Source organism: Ambystoma mexicanum, chromosome 3p, assembly GCF_040938575.1.
Source record: "Ambystoma mexicanum isolate Mex_15411 chromosome 3p, UKY_AmexF1_1, whole genome shotgun sequence".
Classification (NCBI taxonomy): Eukaryota; Metazoa; Chordata; class Amphibia; order Caudata; family Ambystomatidae; genus Ambystoma; species Ambystoma mexicanum.
In genome coordinates, this window is record NC_090925.1 from 1,227,986,187 (window position 1) to 1,228,006,336 (window position 20,150).

Consider the following 20,150-nt stretch of genomic DNA (forward strand, 5'->3'; position numbering starts at 1 on the left):
TTGCTGAATTCTTGGGGATGGGGACACTGATCTGTGGGGTAGCCTGAACCTTATAGGGACCCCACCAATGAGTGGTTCCCTAGTGCTCTGGCAGATCTGCAAGATAAGAGGGTAATATTGGTTAAGTAGGTCATAGCAGGACAAAGGCACAGTGCGTTATGTCCTGTTGACAGCTTCAGTTTGGTACAGTTTGCCAAGCATGCGTACAGTTTAGGGCTCCCACAGAGGATGCTCTAGATTGTGTTTCCAGGTGTAAGCAGGGGAGGCCAGCTGTCAAACAGCAGCTGGCATCAAGGTAGGTGCGACCTGGGTGGGGAGTAGAGCAATCACTACTCCAGAAGCCCTGCCACTACCTGCCCTCAGACCACAGCAAACCAGGATTTTTAACCTACTTAACTGAATAAAATTTAGAACACTAGCATGAGTCGCATCAAGATAGAATTGTGAACATTAGCCTGCGTCACATCTAGACAGGATTGTGAACTCTAGATAGAAGAGCGAATATTAGCTATATGCTGGGCCATTCCCTGGTCGGTCACTCGCGGGTTCTGCGCACAATTGTGGCATGCCTTTGTAACTTTCTAGTGGTTTGTGGGCAGGAAGGTGGTGCAGGCCTCCCAACCCCTCGGGTCAAGATGGGCATGGTAGTGGGTACGCTCTTAGGTTTTCAATGGGTGTGCCCGTCAGTCTCCCCATAGCTGCAGGGGCGTGGTCCCCCTCCAGCGCTCCCCGTTCTCATGGGGTGCCAGTTATTGGTTAATGCTCCCTTATCTGGATTAATAGACACAAAGATCCATGCCAGCGTCCTGGCAAGGCGGTTGATTTAGTCCTCCCACATCAATGAACAGGTTCGCTTTGAGAGAGACAGGGTTCAGATTTGCAAGACCTTGGATTTGATTCCAGGGGCCGGTGTTAGTGGGGAGGCTGTAGTCCTGCTGTTGGTAGACAAAAGGTGTTTGACAGGGTAGAGTCTAGGTTTATGCGGTTGAGCCAGGCAAAAATGGGAGTAGGCTTTAGGTGGACTGCAGGTGCGATGGTCTATACTGCAACGCAAGGGCAAAGGCTGACTGTTCTACCCCCCCCCCCTCCCATGAAACCCAGCAGAGTCGTGGCATGTGAGGGTGCCCCCATCACCGCTTATCTTTACATTGGCACTGTAAACCCGCCCCCCCCTTTGAAGGAATAGATTTGGCATACCAGAGTTCACCAAATACCTCAAGTCACTGCCTTTTGCAGATAATGGCCAGGTTGAGGTTATCAGCAAAACAATGGCGATACAAAGGTGTAGTTCCCCACCCCCCCCCTTTCCATTTAATGTATACAGGTATGAGACATACAGATCCAGGAAGGGCCGATTAAATACTTGATGTCGTTGGGCTTGGAGTGTTTTACGGTAGGTCGTGGTGTGCTGTTGAGTGTGTGGTTTGTTAGTGTAGTGAAGTTTGCGAGGATTGTTGTGTGGTTGTGTTTGGTTAGAGTTTGAGCGGTGTATGTGGAGGGTGAAATAGTTGGCGGATAGGTTAATTGGTATAGCTGTCTGGCAGCGAGGTGTTGAATTTCCATATTCTCTCTAGGGGGTGCAGGAAGATCTCTGCGCATCTTTCCTGATCTGGATCCTCCAATACTTGCAGTCCGTCACACAAGACATCCTGTCGCATTTATAACGTTACTCCGAGTTCAGCCTCGGCCACCTATTCGACACCTGTCTGTTGTGGGTCCTTCAGATTTGTCCCATAGAGCATTCCTAATCCAGTCGATGCGCAGCGTTGATTAGCCAAAGCTAATCCATCCATATGTGGCGAGCATTCATCGTCTTATACAGTTGTATTGCCGGCTATTTCTCCCAGACCCTTCGAGACGTAGCACAGGCTAACGCTTGCAATTGCATCCAGGGCGGCACCTGCCTTCATTTAAAAAAGGTGATGCGATGTTTGACTGGGAGCCAGTGCAGTGTTTAGGGCTGGGGTGATGGTCTCTTCTGGATAGTTTGAAGAGCAGTCTGGCTGCTGTATTTTGAATCAGTTGTGGTTTCTTCAGGAGGTCATGAATGCATATTATTTTGTCTAAGCATGTAAATGTTTCACATTATGCAACATGTGGCATTAATATTTACTTTTCTGAACAGCCTTGAGGACGACCTATTGTCGGCTAGAGTACAAATAAATAGCATTAATGCTTTGGATCGTGTAGATTTTTACATGCACTCCTCAACTAACTGGCACAACCATCCTAGCTACAGATGTGTTTAACATTTGACACCATGTATTGTATCGACATAAGCACTGTAAAAGATGCTGTCAGTTGAGGATACTCTATTTTCTCTATTAAGTACCATAACTAAGGCGGCCCAGCCAAAAGTTTTCCAACTGTCATAATTCTAAGTAAAGTACGTTGGCTAATCCTCCCAGTTGTAATCGCAGTATCTTGGTTATACTTGAAAGTTCTTGGATGCAATGCAAAGGCTAATTTCACAGCTCTACGTGCAACACAAAGGCGACCTTCAAAAAAAAATTGCTCTTTTGGATTTTCATCTAAGTGTGGAGTATAGGCCATCATGTAATACTAATAAGCTAACCTTCACATTTCTTCCACAAGAAAATCAAACGGTGCATAACATTGTTAAGAGTAGGTGGTAGTAATGTAGGAGTGGTAGGGTTTTACAAAAGCCCAGTAACTGCTGTATTCCCTGCCCATACCACCTTACCTCGGTGTAGCTGTAGGGTGTCCCCAACCGAGCTGCCCTTTCCTGTAGTCCTTCCCTGGCTGCCTGGGCAAAGCTGTCCTGTGAGAGCTTCCGAATAGGGGGAAGCCGTTCACACATGCATTGCACACGCACCAACGGGAGAATCAGAAGCAGCCGGGGAGTGGGCAAAACAGGCGTGATATGGGGAGTAACTGACAGAAAAGGAAGCGCCTGTAGCAGAGGTCACAGCAAAAACCTAATGGAAAATAAAACCGCGAGGCAGCGCGCTTTCCCTGGCTGCAGGGTACTGCGGCCAAAATATGATCCCATGTCAGATGGCACCCAGTGATTTCTTTGCTAAATATACATTGAGGGGCACTACTTTAACACAGTATATAACACTTCCCCCAATATTCTAGGACTGGAGTTGGTTTATATAATCGCACCAGTCCAAAAATGTTGGGATGTGTGTTTAGTGGATTTAAAAAATAAAAAAGTAACTCCAGTTTTTTCCCAGCGAAGAAATCACATTTGTCAGACCAGAAATCTGGATTAGACTTGGGTTTTAAAGGCCTCTCCAGACCAGACCGTAATAAAACACAGCTCCCAGCTTAGATCACACGTCTCTGTGGGCAGCTTTATGCAAGTCACGAAATTCTGTCCCCAACTCACATGCAACACCACTTACTGATGGGTTATGCACCAATGCATCGCCACAACCTCAATAAGAGGCGAGCGTGACGATACATAACCTAAAATGCATCTTCATCTTTCCGACAATGCCAAGTGCTCTGCAGTGTAGATGCAACTGGTCTAATGAAGGATCAGAAAGGCCTCATAACGCGATTAGAAAGCTATACTAAGTAAAGATCATGCAGCCAAGCAGAGCAGTCTAGTACAAACAGCTAGACACCTTGCACAGAGCCCCCCCCCCACCCCCACCCACCCCCACCGCCCCTTCACCCCCAGAGATGCTTCAGCCCTGCTCGGCCCAAGCAAGGTGCAGCTTTACTGTCTAGGCACTGAGCAAGGGGGGGCATAGCCACCCAGAGGTCCACAAAAGATTCAAAAAAGTGTAAAGATAAGAATCATAACTGCTATGTTCGGAAACTGCTTGTATTCTCAGACAGTGGAAAGCAGTACTAACACTCACTCTGACATGAATAAAAAAAAGCCTGTGTGTGTGACTGATCAAACTATATGAATGCCGCCCAGAGCAAATGAGATTTACCCAAACTTTCCAGTCTTCACTTTGTAGGTCTCAGAAATAGAAATGGCCAATTACCATTGCCAATGGACGGCTCCACAAATTACATTCAACTGTACAAACACAGCATTACCCATCTCTTTCAAGAAAAAACGTACATGCAACATACAGCCCCAAATAAAAGTGATCCTGTAAAATGCCGTCCAAAGCGCTAGCCTCGGTTACCGGCTCTACCCTTCGCTCCAGTCAAGAAAGCTACGGCCTAGTTTTAACTATACACAGTGCTTAATAGCAATATAATCCATTACCACATGCAAACTATTCTATTAAATGGTCTGCCTAAAAAGCAGTACACCCTTTTGTACAGCGATATGCAGGCAACAGCCGAACTCCATTAAAAGGCCAAGTACGGTCCCTCCTGGCAGAGGTAGGCAGGCTTACCGACCAAATATCAGTACGACCAACTATGACATTAGGACGACCTACACCAGCAAGTACCAGTTTCAGAAAGAGCTTCGGCTCTGTTCGGTCAAAAGAGACGTACATTTCAGGGGGGTATTCACGATTAGGATGACGTTAAAATAGAAATTCAAATTACAAAACAAGGTCACTGAGCCAGAGTTAAAACCAAAAATTAACCTATCGTACAGTTCAAGCAGCAGCTGGCATCGGCGTCCGTGTGTTGGTCCATTGACATGTAGGTCCCACTCCTAAAATTAGAAATGGCAGAAATGAACACTTGTAACAGTATTTTCTTCTCTGGAAACAATGCATATTAGAAATTTTACAATTCCATAAAATTTCAGTGCTCATGGTCCATTTAGTCACATTTCATATCAAAATGGGGTCTATTCAGTTGGTTAAGCAAATTGCAGCTCATGGAATAAAAACACCATGATGCCAAAATTCAAAACAATGATCAAAGCTATGAAGGTTTCATCAATTACATTGAGAAAGCCTACTTCGTTCTACTCAAGGTACTCATCTCAAAACCTGTATTAAAAAAAGTACAGCTTCATGTTGGTAACTTCATATCTCAAAGAAAGGGTCCTGAACCTTTGGCGTCAATTGTTTTTGACTACAACTCCCAGCAGCCCGAGCCAGCATAGTCAATGTAATGTCATAGGAGTTGAAGTCCTAAACATCTGGTACTGGGTGGGGGTGCAACCTGCAGCTTTCCAGACTCATGTGGTGCTCAACTCAAACTAGATGGGCTTCATTTTGTTTAGTGAACATGCTAGTCATACCCAATCACACCTACCTTCAAACCTCATCACTGGGAGACCACCATAATTGGCGAGGTAATTTACAAAGGTTGCATGGCAAGACTTGCTCCAAACTGTGGCATGGTGCATCTTTAAGCAAGTTTTACATAGTAGGTCATAAGCCGTATTCCATTTTTGGGGCGTTTAGTGAAATGGTTGGCTTTTCATCTTTTGTTGCGCTTTCATAATCCATATGGCTATAAAGGCAAGAAATTTAGTTGTAATCGTGCAACAAAACATTCTGGGAATAGGTTGCCAGCTATAAATGTCATTTGGGCTACACTCTTCAGTTAGCAGCCAATTTTACTTTTCAGGCTACATCCTTCCAGTAAGCCCGATAGCGACATTAAGGTCCTTAAGACTCCCTAGGCAGCGGTAGTCCAAACTTTTAGTGACCGAGACAGAAGCCCCTCCCACTGTCATGTTGCTATGTAGGCAGCAGTGGTTTTGTTAAATATGGCTAGGACATTTTAACTGGCAGGGACATTTTTGATTCACTCCTTTAATAAAATGGCGGTAGTTTGCCTCAAAAACCAAAGGTCAGGACTGCATTGCCCCCACTGTTTGGGGAAGGAATTGGACCCATGTATTCAAATGCTGCCTGTATCCCATGACTGGAAGCTGTAGCCAGACTTTCTGCTCCCACAGACTCACCAAGGGTCAGGGAACTACAGCTGAAGGGGCTATAATGTAAGCTAAAATTCCTGAACGTCATGGGAGTACATCCTACATCAGAGTGTGCAGTCTGAGGAATCCTGTCACCAAACAATGTGCAGTGACTTCTCCTGGAAAATACAAAACCTCCTCCTGCAGAACTGCTGCTTCGATCCATGGTAGTGCTCTCCAGACTCCCTGAAGCTATTGGGCGGCCATCTAGAGCTACTATTTCAGCAGAGTTTAGGCCATAGGAAACCCTTCGAGTGGAACTAAACTGCTCCTTCAGACACTTCTGTAGAAGACTGCCTCACAGCACAAATTAATATCCCTTGGCCGTGGGACTAAATGAAACATTTACCTGCGTTTTAACCTCTAGGAAAGGCTTTTCTGAACTCATTAACTCCTGGAAAAAAATGGTTTTTGGTCAGGTTTATTGGCACATTAGTGCATGGATTAATCTTTTACTACATAAAAATAGGACTAAGAATTATGATCCGACAGCACCTGCTTGGATTCACAAGCACCTGCTTGGATTCACATGCTTTGCATAGGCCAACACCTAGTGGTTGGGGCTGAGCATTAATTTGCCCCCCCCGCCACCTGCCAAAAAAGGGCATCCATAGGGTGTTGCGGTAATCCTATCCCTACTGTTACATGTACAGTACCCATGATCCTTCCGACCCAAGCTGCATCAAGTGTCTAGTGCAGTGTGAGCACTGAAAAGTAAAATGAATACTTTTCCTCGGTATTCTAAACTAAATTAAGTTGTATCCATTAGTGTATGAATTTCACATGTCGTATCGTGCACTCTGTCAGAGGGGCTTTTGGGGGTCAGTGGGGGAAATCGGGTATCTGTCTGCCTGTGAATCTAACCATATCAGCAGAATGCCCATTTACTGGAAGTTAAGGTTTGTCTTCTGAGGCTGTGGATCTACTTACTTTGCATATACTAGCAAGCAGTAACTGCACCCACGTTTGGACAGACCCAGGAAACTACAGCAAAAAAAAAAAAACCCAGTGCAGAAAGGTTTAGAATAAATCCTAACCTCTGGCATTGCTCTGGCCAACCCTCCAGACCATTGTTCTTTGCCCAACAAGCCATTACAAGAGGGGAAATGCCCAGATGTTGGTCCCAAGGCTGCTGGGCCTAGAGACCCAAGCTACTCCTCACCGATGAAACCCAATGAGGCCGAAACATGCATGGGGATGCTTCTGGTCTCCTGTAGAAGGGATACGACCTAGCAGTTCAGGCTGGGCTGCCCCTTTTGGGGGTGGGACCAAGCCAGATTTACATATCTTTCCCCTTCTGTAATTGCTTCGCATAGTCGAGGGTTGCCCAGAGCGAGGTTATGATTAAGTCCAAACCTTCCGGCCACCACCTCTTGTTTTGCATACTGTACAAGTAACAGCAGGGATTTATGAGCAAGCCCTAGATACCCTTTGACTTGCAAAGCATGCGATTCCAAGCAAGCCACAAGCCTCAGAAGAACAAATTACCCCTGGTAATGTTCTGGCTGGATGTTCCTGCTGCATATATCATCTTTGATATATCCTAAAGTCTGCTCAAAGCTTCTAAAAAGGTTTTTCCGTAGCATTGTGCACCATGCGTCTGGTCACTGGACTGGTCAGTACTTGGCTGTGTTGCTAGCATAAAAGGCTCACATGGTGCCAGTTGCCTCAGTTTGACAAAGTTACTCACCATAGTGACTACCTTACTGCTAGTCTGTAGTCCCCTTTCCTCTATACTTGTGGGACATTCAGTCCATTGGGACGGGACCAGAGCACTTTCAAAGTAAAAAATTACGCTGTCCTTTTATTTTATGCAGGGCCACCACACGCAAGCTCCGCATCGCCCTGTCTAGGACCATTTAGCAACAGAGGATACTTATTAGAGGGAACGTATGGAGGAAAGGGGACTGAGTACGGTAGTCACTACAGTGACTAATTGTGTAATACTCCTACGTCCTGTCCCCTTTCCTCCATACGTGAGAGATTCCCAAGCACTGATCAAAGTAAATACAGGTGGATGAATTGTCCCTTATTGGAACAAATTCTTAAGAACTGCCTGGCCGAATTGGGCAACAGCCGGGGAACTCAGGCCAAGACAATCTGCAGAAAACTGAAGGGGAAGCCAACAAGGACATTTTTGCAATCGACCTAAGTGCATTCATTCCGTCAAGGTAAAACTTCAGAGTACGTCCAACGTCTATGCTGTGTAAAACCTTCTCGGATTCAGTGACGGGGTCCAGGAAGAAAAACGTTAAGATATGAAATGGCATTCAGAAGGAAATAAGGGCGAGTGCAAAGCACAACCATATCCTTGTGGAAAGTTGGGAACAGATGTCTAAAAGAGCTTGAAGCTCACTTGTCTCGCAGATGTTACCACAAACAAAAAGACAATCTTCCAAGAAGGGTACTCGAGGTCAGTAGTGGCCATAGGTTCAAAAGGCTTAGGAAATAAGGTGTTGAGGACCACATTCAGATCCCATTTGGGATGAGGAGACTGAACCAGTGGAAAAAGAGCTGGATGCCAGAGGCTGTAAGGTCAGATACAAAAGACAGTTAATAGAAGCTTTTCTGGGATCAAGCTGTTTCGGTAGACACCGAAAACAAAAAAAGCCACTTTCTCCTGTATTGAGGTTTCGTAGAGGGCTTACATGCCGCTTCATGTATATGCATGTTACCCTCAGAGGTTGAACTGCACTATATGATCGATACTCAGGCACCAGGACAACAAGCTGAACGATTGTGGGGAGGGGTGCCACAACTGGCGATTGCTCTGGCGAAGGTCCGGAATCTGTGGCAACCTGATTGAGGAGCACACCAATAGGGTGTTGCGGTTCCAAAAACCAGAACTCGGCTGGCCACCAAAGAGCTATGAAAAGGAGAGTGCAGGAGGCACTCCTGAGTTTCCAGAGCGACCGATGAATCAGCAGCAAAGGAGAAAATGTGTAAGCCATGTTACCCAAGGGTAACTTGAGAGCGCACCCCCCGCCCCCAAGAAAACTGTGCCCAAACCTGGAAGCATAAAGAGGAAGTTTCCGGTTTGTTGATGTTGCAAAGAGGTCCACTGCTGGAGAACCCCATTACTGGAAGATCTTGGTCAGAACGGTGTTCATCTCCCATTCGTAACTCATTGCCGATTGGTGACCGAGTCTGCGGCTACATTGATGTGACCTCGAATATGCACAGCTTGAAGCCAGACATTGTGTTGGATAGCCCAATTCCAAATTTGGATCGCTAGGTCCACCAGGTGGTGACTTGGGCCCCCATACCTGTTTATGTAGAACACATTGCTACGGAATGGTCTGCGCAAATTTGAGCCACACTGTTGGTTCGAGAGGGTTGAAAAGCCTTGATCACCAGAAAAAAAAACGGGCGCTCTAGGTAATTGATATGGGACCACCTGTCTTGGGGCTTACATAATCATACACCTCGAAGTGACGCAGTGTCGATCCCCACCCTACAAAGGAGTCGTCTAGTACCCGTTACTGGTGGGTAGGGTCCCTGGAAGGACCCCACTGAAAGGTTGCTGGCGGACAACCACCATTGAAGATCAGCCGCCATGCAGGATGGGACTTTGACTCTGATAGGCCATACATAGCAGACAAACCTAAGATCATTTTTATGCACAATCGCACCCTAAAGGGACATCTGTGCCCTTCCTATTTAGCTTCTACTACTAACATTGCAAACTCCATATCTTGGATACCTGCCAAACCAAATGGGTTCTTCAAATGTGGCACATGTAATTTTTGCAAGTATGCAATTCAATCCGACTCCTCTTGCCATAATGGTTTAGAAATTCAAATTAGTGATTTTATGAAATGTAAGACGAAATTTGTAGTGTATGCTATACTTTGTATTTGTGGTAAAGTATATGTTGGTTCCACCATACGGGAACTGCGAACACGAACACTTTGCCAGCCTTACCAAATTTGACTCCAAATTACCACTCTATGCACTGGCAAGAACACCAAATGGATAATGAGTGATATCAGATTCATTGGTTTAATGCAAGCGAGGACCCACCCCAGAGGTGGTGACCGTCTTGCATTACTGCGGCAATTAGAAGCTCGCACTATTTGTAAATTACGATGTACCATCTTAGGACTTAATAGTGACACGGAACTACATGTATTCTTGTAGATGGGCAGGTGATGTGTGATCTTAAACTTATTTTCATTAACGTGTGCCACTGCCGGAACCTAGTGAGCCAGCGGGGCGCCGATCGTGAATCAGTGAGCCAAATTCAAAGTAATACACAAATAATTTAGCTGTGCGTCTGACCAATCTCAAATTTTCTGCACTTGCGACATTAATTGGCTAGTGGACATTGTTATTTTAACATGAAACTTTGCCAAACCCGATGAATAGCCATAGCTTTTTGTATATTTGTATCCGAGACATATATAATAAAATCACTATTCAAATATAAGCATTGTAACTGTTACAGAAGATAATATAACAAGTGGTACTATTCACTGATTTTGTAGCTTCGAACCAACATTCAAGTAGTTCCAGACTTAGAGACTATCAGATGTGAGAATAGGAAGTGCGAGGCACTATTAATTGTTATCGAATATCACAACAATAACCCACATTTGTTTGATTAAATCTCAAGTTTACTTTGTTTTCAATTTTACATTTTTACAAATAATGAATCTGCGATATTTAAATTGATTAAACTGGTATGAAATTGTTAAGTTATTCTGTTTAAAGGAGGAGACCTAGAATTTGACTGATTTAAAGGAATACATGTAATGGTTTGGCTTGTCCGGTCGCATAATAATCTAGCAATCTAATTTCATTACTTACGGGGTTCTATTGACAAATATGAACTGTCGCGTGTCTGACACGGAGTCACGTGATCACGTCATGTGATCATATGTGCTTTCCTCTAATTTCGAGGCTTTCATATACGCGACCGCGTTAGCACTCATTACGAGATGGACGGTTCCGCATGAAAGACTGATTAGGGAAGTTTGTTGGGACACGCGGTTTTAATGGGATCCGTTTCTCACGGGATTCAAATTAATATGTTTCTCCTTATCAGGTAATGCCACTTAAGGTAGGCTGTTTCACAGTATGACTAACTCCAGGAATAATTCATTCATTCTAAAGGTAACACATGTTTACTCACTATGGGGACTTCATTACACCTCAAGTTTGATACCCAGCATCCATTTAAGCGGTCACAGACAATGACTGTTTTCCCTTCCATGTATAGGACACCGACCAGAACTAAAAGTCAACTTTTGCACATAATTTCAAGAGGACAGTCACCAGTAAGACTTTAAAACGGGTAATTGGCATAACTGGACATTTTGCAGCATAGCATGCTCATTATGGTTATGGAATACTCATTTGCACAATCACTGATATGATAGCAATACACATAACTTGGACTATATACACACACACATTTGGCTCTACGGGTGCGGTGACAAGGCGCTTTTGCTGGTGGCACTGGGCTTCAGCCAGTGGCACGTATGACCTAACTGCATGAGTTTTTTAGATGTCATTTTGACAGTATCAGATAATCAAGAATTATTTGAGTTCCCCTTTTCTCTTTCAATTTTTCTTTTCATGCGCCGTTGGTGACATATTGCTGTGTTGTCATAGATGACATCTTATATATGGTAATGTATATTTTCTGTATGATTTGATGTTTCCAATTTATCGGACCATGCTGTTATTTGGTGATACATGTGTATTCAAATGTTAAAACGTGGGATATTATTTATGTGGAGCAGAGTTTTGCCTTGAAAAAGACCTGTGGAGGTCGAAACACGTGTTGGCATACGACTCTGCCATTTGGGCATATGAATTTGGTGTTGGATCATGGACTTTGAATATAATTAAACACGCCAATTGTATTCATGTTTCAACCAAAAATTATTTTATGGAAGGAGTATTAGGAGGTTTAATGTTACACTTACCGTTTTCACTTTATTGCTACGTGGGTTAGGGGTGCCCACCTGATCCCCCAGGATGCTGCAGCTAGTTCTGGTGCTTTTTGAGGAAGGATTTTGTTCAAACACACAAACTTAAGCGCTTCCACCATACCGGGCACACTTCGACTCTTGTTTTACTATGGTTTGTGTACTTTGCAAGCCATCTTTTCTAAACAAAGAAATGGGTTACATATTTTTATGTTTAGAAAAGATGACTTGAATAGTACACAAACCATAGTAAGGTACGCATACAAATATATAACATGTATATATATATATATTTGTGTGCATACGATTTGTGTACTTTCTAGGCCACGCCCCTCCCACAAGCCACACCCCCAAATGAGCCCCCCCACCCACTCGATTTCTTACCCCACTTAAAGCCTTGAGAGCATGTATACAGTCACAGATGGTAAAGTACGATTGTAGAACAGAAGTGGAAAGGTTAAGGAGCAAGTTAAACAAGCATTGGCAATGCCAACAGTTTGGGCATTTTGAGTAGGCCTGGGAAAGGTACTTACCAGGGACAGGTGTAGTGGAATAAACTACCCATTGTTGGTAGCAGGTGCAAAATGGGAAGTACCTGGCATCCAATAGTGACTGGCAAAAGTTTAAAACGTATGCACAAGCCAAAACTGGTGGCTTTGCGTGTCCTTAAAACAAGCATTGGCAGAGTGCTTTTAATAAAATAAGTGGTTTAAGGCAGGCCTGGTAAAACATCCATTTCATATTACACTAGTAGTGGGTTTACAAATCCAAGAGTTAACTCCCAGAAGACTGCTTTGAACAAACAATGGCAGGCACTTTGAACGTAAAGCCCCATGGTAAGGCTTGAAGAATTCCCACAAGGTGGTGTTTTGAGCGGGCAGAGGCAGGAATGGTGATGGGATTAGCATAGCCATGGGCAGGCACATAACCAAACAAAAACAGACTGCGTCCCCCATATGTCATTCTTCCATATATGTTCGACCGTTTTATAGGTGCCGCAAGAGACACCCAAAATCCCAAAACTAAAGAAGAAATGCATCGGTGCCAGTAGGCGCAAATAAACAAAACCCAAATCAGTAGACTTAGTGCTTCTGGCACCAAAGGAACAAGAACCGGCAAAACCAACAAGGCTTTCATGTAGGCACTGCGGTAGTGGTATTAACTGGCGACTGATTGAAGCATGTGCAAGTACCTGGGCATTTAATAGCTGTTGGCTTTGCCAATGCTCGTTGAAGACTTCAGTGAAGGACATGCATAGTGCGTATAAAATAGTGGCTGAAGGCAGACCTGGTTATGACATTACACGAGTAGCGCAAGAACCAATTGGAAAAACACTAGCAAGCACTTAATGTGCAAAGCAAAGTTCCCATGAGAAGGTGTTTGGGAGGGGCAGAACTGCTTTGGAATGGCCATAAGGATTAGCATGGCCATGGGCAGCCAAATGGTGGGCACAACCACACAAGCTTCACCCCTCCTATGCATTGCTCCCGAGTTGTACTCCAATGCAATAGTTTTAGCTCAGTGGCACAAGTGCCACCCTATAGCCCAACCTACTTAGATTAGTACGTATAGATCGATTTCTGTAGGAGCATTTTGAAGTTTAAGAAGAAACTGTCCTCACAAATTGAAGATCTGTGCATTTGGCCAAAGATAGACCATTCCAAAAACAATCACATGTGTTTTCACCTTTCGTTTAGCTGTTTGGAATGTGGCATCTAATAGGCTGCGAAATTAATAAAGTTAAACAGTAGAATACAATCTGTCCAACTTTCAAACACCAGGGAAGTCACTCATTCAATTTGCATTAGGAAACGCATTCCCCATTGTATCTATCACACAGCTGTCTCCCATAAGAGAATTTACCTACAGCGAATTTACTCTTCCCATTCCTTACGATACATGGATTTTGTGATCAAATATGTGCTTCTGGGATGTAAAAATAATTGTTTATAACTCAGCAACTGAAACTGCTTGTGCCCCAAAAACGATTTTAAAATGTTTCTACTGCCCTTTAGATTTAAATCCAAGACTACACCAGATCAATGCCTTTATTATGAACATATGCAGGTTCACAGCTGTAGGTAGGAGAGCCCCCAGCCATAGTTTTCGCATGCCCCCACTCCTCCCTCTGCACAAAGAGGAAGAATGGCCCAGATGGAGGATGAGCTTCCCTGTGGAAGTTCCATTGCATACAGCTGAAGCTTGTCATCCACGTTTATTTTTCTTTCTTTAAGGACTTCAGGATATGCAGTGCACATAGAGTGGCTTACGGCAAGCCTGGTAAGATTTTTTTTTACAATTCCAAGTTGTTAACTCTGAAAGGGCTGCTTTGAAAAAACTCTGGCAGGCACGAGTGTAAAAATGCTAAGGCTTGATTAAAGCTTTAAGTGGGGAGAGGCGGGAATGGCAATAGGGATTAGCATGGTCATCCCGCATATATCATACATCTGTTTCCCTCAGGTCATTCCTCCCCAAATGTGCTCTATTGCAATAGTTTAGGCTTATAGGCGTCACAAGCAACACCCAAACTAAAAAGTGCGTGCAGGAACAAGCTAACAAAGGACACTGCAACAACCCCCCCGCCCCCCACGTTCCAAGGACTTTGAGGGTGGCTGAACTCCCAGAAAGGACCGATCACTGAAATGTTAAGTTTGGGCAGTGACTCCATTCGCCATCCTATGTTAGTATTTTATGCTATGCATACCACGTTGGCAGTTCGCAGCTGCGGCATTAAACTGATGTTAAAGCAAGCCATTAACCATCATTTATGATTTGGGTGTATGAATATTGCATAGAGAAATTAACCCCATTGGATAATTAGAATTGTATGGGGGAAAAGAAAGTACTTCAATATATAAAAATACCACATTTATAGCAAAATAAAAAAAGTTGGATCATAACATGAGAGGGGTTAACACTAGGAATGAGAGGGGGTGGTTTAACAGAACCGGGCATTAATTTTTAGCCCAGGGCAAAAGCCATGTTGGGGTTCTCTGGAAAATTCAGCCCAAAACTTCAGAACTTACAAACTGGACCCCTTAGGCTAACATTATGCAACACTGAAATGCCTCTGATCCCGCTGCCCACAGGCGTTCTGAAAGTATTTGAAGCATGCGAGTGTGATGACATGACGGAAATATTAAATTAGACTGCATAGCAAAGACAAGCTTCGGCTGGTGGGGATATGGAGGAGGTGGGGTTCACTAAATATGAGAAACTGTTTAGTAACTGTGGGGGGCACCAGAATAGCCCCGGACCAGCCAGTGGGCAGCAGAGATGCATGGCCATGGAAAGACTGGTGAACCACGCTCAGGGCTGGACACATTTGTGAAATTCTGGGGCAAATACGGGTGGAAATGTTGGTCTGTCCTTTGGGGTGCAAAGTATCAAGCTTAGTCATGTTAAGCTAGCTGGCTGCCTTCAGAAATGTGTTTACTTGGTTATGTTGTACTAATAAAATGTTACATAAACACGTTTTGGCGATCATAAGGCTTAAAACTAAACCACAATTGATGTCAGAAATTGTTGTACGAGATCACGAAACGCTAAAGGCAGGTCCGTCCTTGCATGCAAACAGTAGGAGTTCATTTTGTGCAATAGGCAGAAGGTGGGCCAGGTATATGAAGCAAACCGTTGACCTCAAAAGTGAAAGGTCCAATTAAAATGCTTGAGGCAGAGCAAAGAGTGAATGTTGAATAAAAAAGTTGCGGAATGAACGCCTTGATTTTGACACCAAAGGTCTGGCAGAAGACGATTGTTGGCTTATGATATTTACAACACGCTTAATAGCCAGAGGTTTCAAAGCGTCTAATTGAACAGGTACCGATTTATGGTTATGATCACATACTCGATGACTGCAGATGGTGGATAATGCATTTCAACTCCAAACATAATTTTCTACAAAACTAAGCATGGGAAAAAGTGAGTCATGTTTACCAAGTGGATTATCGCACAAGTGAAAGTGGGACAAAACTTAAACAGTGAACGTCTCAGAACAAGGCGTCAAGAAGTGGATGTGTTGCCCAAAGGTTTGATATGGGTTGAAGAAAAATTGGAGGGGCCAAGGAGAAAGCAAAAAAATTGCATGTTCTCAAGCGGGGAGCCATGTGAATATTGTATTTATACATTTATAAATGTAAAAAATAAAAATACCAAGTATGAGAACTTGCGATTTTAAGTTTGCCGTTTTCTGTGGTTTTAACCAAAATAAAAACTTGTAGCAATGAAAGTTATGTAGGTGCATGTATGCCCCGGGATGTGCAAAGAGTAGGAGCAAATGAGAATCAATGAGTCTATAAAAATTGTGCAGAGACGGATCTAAAATAATGGCCTATGGAATACCATTACAAAAATTATATCCACTTTTCTAAAAGCAATGCCAGTAGCGCTACAGTGGAACGAACGGGAATTTTAGTAGATCGATAGCATGATGGAAGTATTATTGTATGCAGCAAAAAGCAGTATTTTCAAAATAGTAAAATGAGATGGCGTTAAGATTACAGCGGTTCACAGTAATTGGAAACCAGCAGCTCCCGGGAACGGAATGGCCAATCATGATTGCAAGAGATTACGGTTAATATGCACAACGCTTTATAGGTCTTTGGCTAGAGCTGGGGATCCACATTACAAATGAGAACTAGAAAGTATTCTGTGGGAACCACCAGTAGTAAGGGCATGGGATCAAGTTACAACGTAAAATGTGAACTTGGGAGGAGAGGGAGGCTTATATGTATAAGTAAAAGCAGGCACAAAGCAATTAATCTGCCATGAATACAAGATTTAGCTAATTTGAACATCTGAAGCAAATGCTTCATGCATTAGACTACAAAATGGAGGAGTAATTTACGCTTTTCGTGAAGAGTCGGATTGAAGTGAAGGTAGCATTTTAAACCGGCAGAAATTGCATACTAAAAGTATTTAATATATGGTGGAGGCAAGAACATTGCTTGCAGTGGTTAATTAAAATCAACGGATGCATTTTGCAGTGGACCCGTGATGAGTTTACGGTTGATCATGGTACGAGGTCAAGCTTGTACTTAGTGACTGCATGCTTTGGGAACATTATACCGTCCAGTGTTTGATGCAGGCTTACCTGGCAACTTGTTTCCCTCCCACCGCTCCCCATTCTTGGTTCACTTTTGTCTTGGTTTGTAAATAGTGTGATATGTTATGTATTGTTTCTGATTTTACTTGTTTAATTGATGTTTATGGAATTTATATCGAGTATTTTCACAATACAAACACTATCCAGAATAAAAATGAAATTCTGAACTTGAAAAATGCAGGTCAGTGAATGTTTTTGGGTGTGCGAGCGCTTCACGGAATGAAAGGATTTACTTTTCCCGTGGAATAAAGTTTGTGACGGTGAATGTTCCAGCAGAGCATACACTGAAGGGGTTGTTTGAGGATGCACTGAGGGAGAGCAAAAACAAAACCCTCACATTTTTTCCTTACGCTGGCATCCTGCTGGCCCTCACCTCCAATGGTAGGTAATCATACAGACCAAGCGTTATGGAGGAAATGGCATGCATCTCGCTGGTATCCAAGTCAAGAGGTTGTGCAGGATTACCTGGCCAAAGTAGAAACCTTTGGAAAATCTTTCAAGGAGCTTTAACGGCAACCCTACAGATACATATTGGAAAAAGTCTCTGAAGTTGACAAATGCTGCCTGAGCTCTCCTGTAAGGAGCATGATATTCTCTTACTGCTTGGAAACAAAAATCCATCCTGCAATGTTAGCTTCCTGGATAGTTTGCATGTAAGTTACAAAAAAAAAAAACTTGCGAAGGCTTTCTTCCATCTAATGAAAGATCTAGAGACATCTAGGTAGGACAAAGTCTACTCCATTAAAGATATGCCCAGGCAGAAAGGCTGGAAGGACCATCTCGATTTAGGAATACCATCAAAACATTTTACAATACCAAACGTCCCAAGCACTATTTTGACAATCATGGATAGTTCTTCTCAAGATAGTATGCAGTTCTACTCTGCTGGCTGAAATGACTGCAGTCAGTTATCGCCGACAGGAAGTCCAACTCTAGACAAAAATGTCTAGTTGCAACTAGTGAATCACTATCCAAGGGCTACAAGTCTAGTGCACATGTAAGCCTCCACTAGGAGTTAAAACCAGCGTAAGCATAATATCAGCCAGAACGCTAAGACCACAAAGAAAGTTAAATAAATGACAGTAAAAAATGTTTTCATGGACTACTTACAATGAAAAATGTCGGGCGTACAGATTTACAGTATTAGGAAAGGTTAGTATTTATTTGATTGGATGAGAATAAATGTACCAGGCATAAAGCACAATAGGGAATTGTCTAAGGAAGCCTTTGTGGCTTTAAGTCCGAGCAGGTGTCAAGGGACACAACTACAGCCACTTGCTCCTGTATTTGTTTTATTACAAGGACCATGTGCAAGATTGACTACTCTTCAAGGCACGTACAAAAATGGCCAATGAAAATACATAAAACAGACGCATAGCGAAAGTACAGAGGCAGCATAAAAGGAGGGCACTACAAGCTAAACTCTGAATTTAGTCCTTGGTGTGAAGCAGTCTTACAGCAGTAGAGGGCCATTAAGAAGCCCTTGAAAGTTGAGTTTGTAATGAGTTTTGCTGTCGACTAAGTATATTGGGGCTGCACAAGGGGGCAAACATTGATAAGATACCCCAGACTGTGTGAAGAATAATGTTTCAGGGATGAACGGATTCTCAAGTGGAAGCCATTGCAATGGTATTCAGTGCTGGGAGTCGCAGCAAAACTTTCTTTAAAAAGGACCAGGCTGTTTAATCGAGCATTTAAGACTACCCAGGTAGAGTAGTTCCAAACATTCATTCTGAACAAACTATTACATTGTATGTTTTGTAAAGCAGGCCTCTTAATGGAAGTATTTGGATGGGGAATAAAGGTGAGAATATGAATTGGTTTAAATATGAGGTTTGAGTCAGTGTTCTATAGGGAATGGTTAAGTGAAGGGCCAGTACAACCACATTTCCAGGACTGATGAACCAGGTTTAGGATGACTGTTCAATTCGACATGAGGGGCTAGTTCTTTTATACAATTTGTTGCTGTGGAGTACCCAAGTGGTCAGTCATTTCTGCAGGTAGACCATTACAGAAATAAATGTAAGCTGAGTCCTGCACAAAAAGGAGCGCTGATCGTTTGAAATGACAAGTGAGCCTCTGAGGAAATGAAAGGGATGGAGAAGCCATAAAGTAGCAAGGAGCCCATCCAGAATTATAACCCGGATGCAAGAGGACCCATAAGGCTCGGAAAATCAGACTTCAGATTCATGTTACAAATGTGCTGAAACACTACATTTCTTGGGAGGAGAAAAGGACATTGCAAATGGGAATATGCACAAGTTATCAAGATCACTCAATATGGAAACGATTCTCCACCTATGTAGTGCTACAAACCCGTAGCACTATAGTAGCTTTCCTTCAAGCTGCCACTACAAAATTGTCAACGCTCTACTGCCCCCCGCCCCCCCTTCCATCCCCATTGTCATTTATAGTAATGGATGAAAATATCCATTCATGGGATATCTACGATGCAGATTGGGTAAATATTAAGCTGCGTGGGTAGGTTATTTCACTCAACTTGCTGAAATGTGATGGTGGAAGGTTGTTGGCCCAGTAGAAATTTCGATTTAAAAGCCACACCGGGTTGCAGGAAACTAGTTCATGCTAGAGATTTGTGCAAACCTGCTTCTGGGTGTTGTGGACAAATTGGATGCAGACCTTGGAAGAAGTTAAATGGACAACGTGCTAGTTGAGCTGTCTGGGGTGGTCCCATATGGAGAATGTTCTGAGCAAGATACAGCATGCAATGACAGATGCTAACATTACGTATACTAGATTGATGAACAGTGCCACTAGCAAAAAGGTGAAGAGCGCTTAAGTGCATGGGAAGGTGGCAAAATCCAATCTGAGGAGAGTGCTTCTGTAGTATAGTGTAACCCCAAACAGGTGCCAGTGGATGTTTGGGCTGAAGAGAGCATGTCAACAAATGCCTGCAGACTGATGCTGAAGCTGGGCGTCTCAAATTGATTGGTCCTCCAAATGAATGGACGAAGTGCACAAGACCTAATGTAGTTGGGTATGAATGTGGCTGCTGCCCCTGTATATAGAGCAGAAGGGCTCTAGTCAAGAGTGTGCTATGTTTCAAGGATGTGCTGAATCAACATTAAAATGCACATTATCCAGCTATAAACCGAAGCACTACTTTCAAATTTAATTTGGCTTCACATTCTCAGTCTACTTCCAAAGACAGAAAGCAAGGGCTACAATACCTACATACTGCCAGTCAGATGGGTGAAACACCCCTTTTCTACCAGAATGAACATAACTATTCGATTGAGTGTTATACCAACACCTTAATTATGTTTCA

At 43.4% G+C, this 20,150-nt stretch overlaps 1 protein-coding gene across 6 annotated transcripts in view; it reads right to left on the reverse strand.

Annotated features, from left to right (window-relative positions):
• The window catches only part of MATR3 (matrin 3), a 134,407-nt gene that overhangs the window by 92,539 nt on the left and 21,718 nt on the right, over positions 1-20,150 (reverse strand). For 3 of the 6 annotated variants that reach the window (XM_069652690.1, XM_069652686.1, XM_069652687.1), the window contains one exon: positions 4,539-4,600. The exons of 1 other annotated variant lie outside the window; for it this stretch is intronic. In XM_069652690.1, coding sequence (XP_069508791.1) covers positions 4,539-4,600 — 62 coding nt within the window. Of the gene's footprint in view, positions 1-4,529; positions 4,601-20,150 lie in introns of all 6 variants that reach the window. 2 more of the 6 variants (XM_069652689.1, XM_069652685.1) reach the window with 1 other exon arrangement.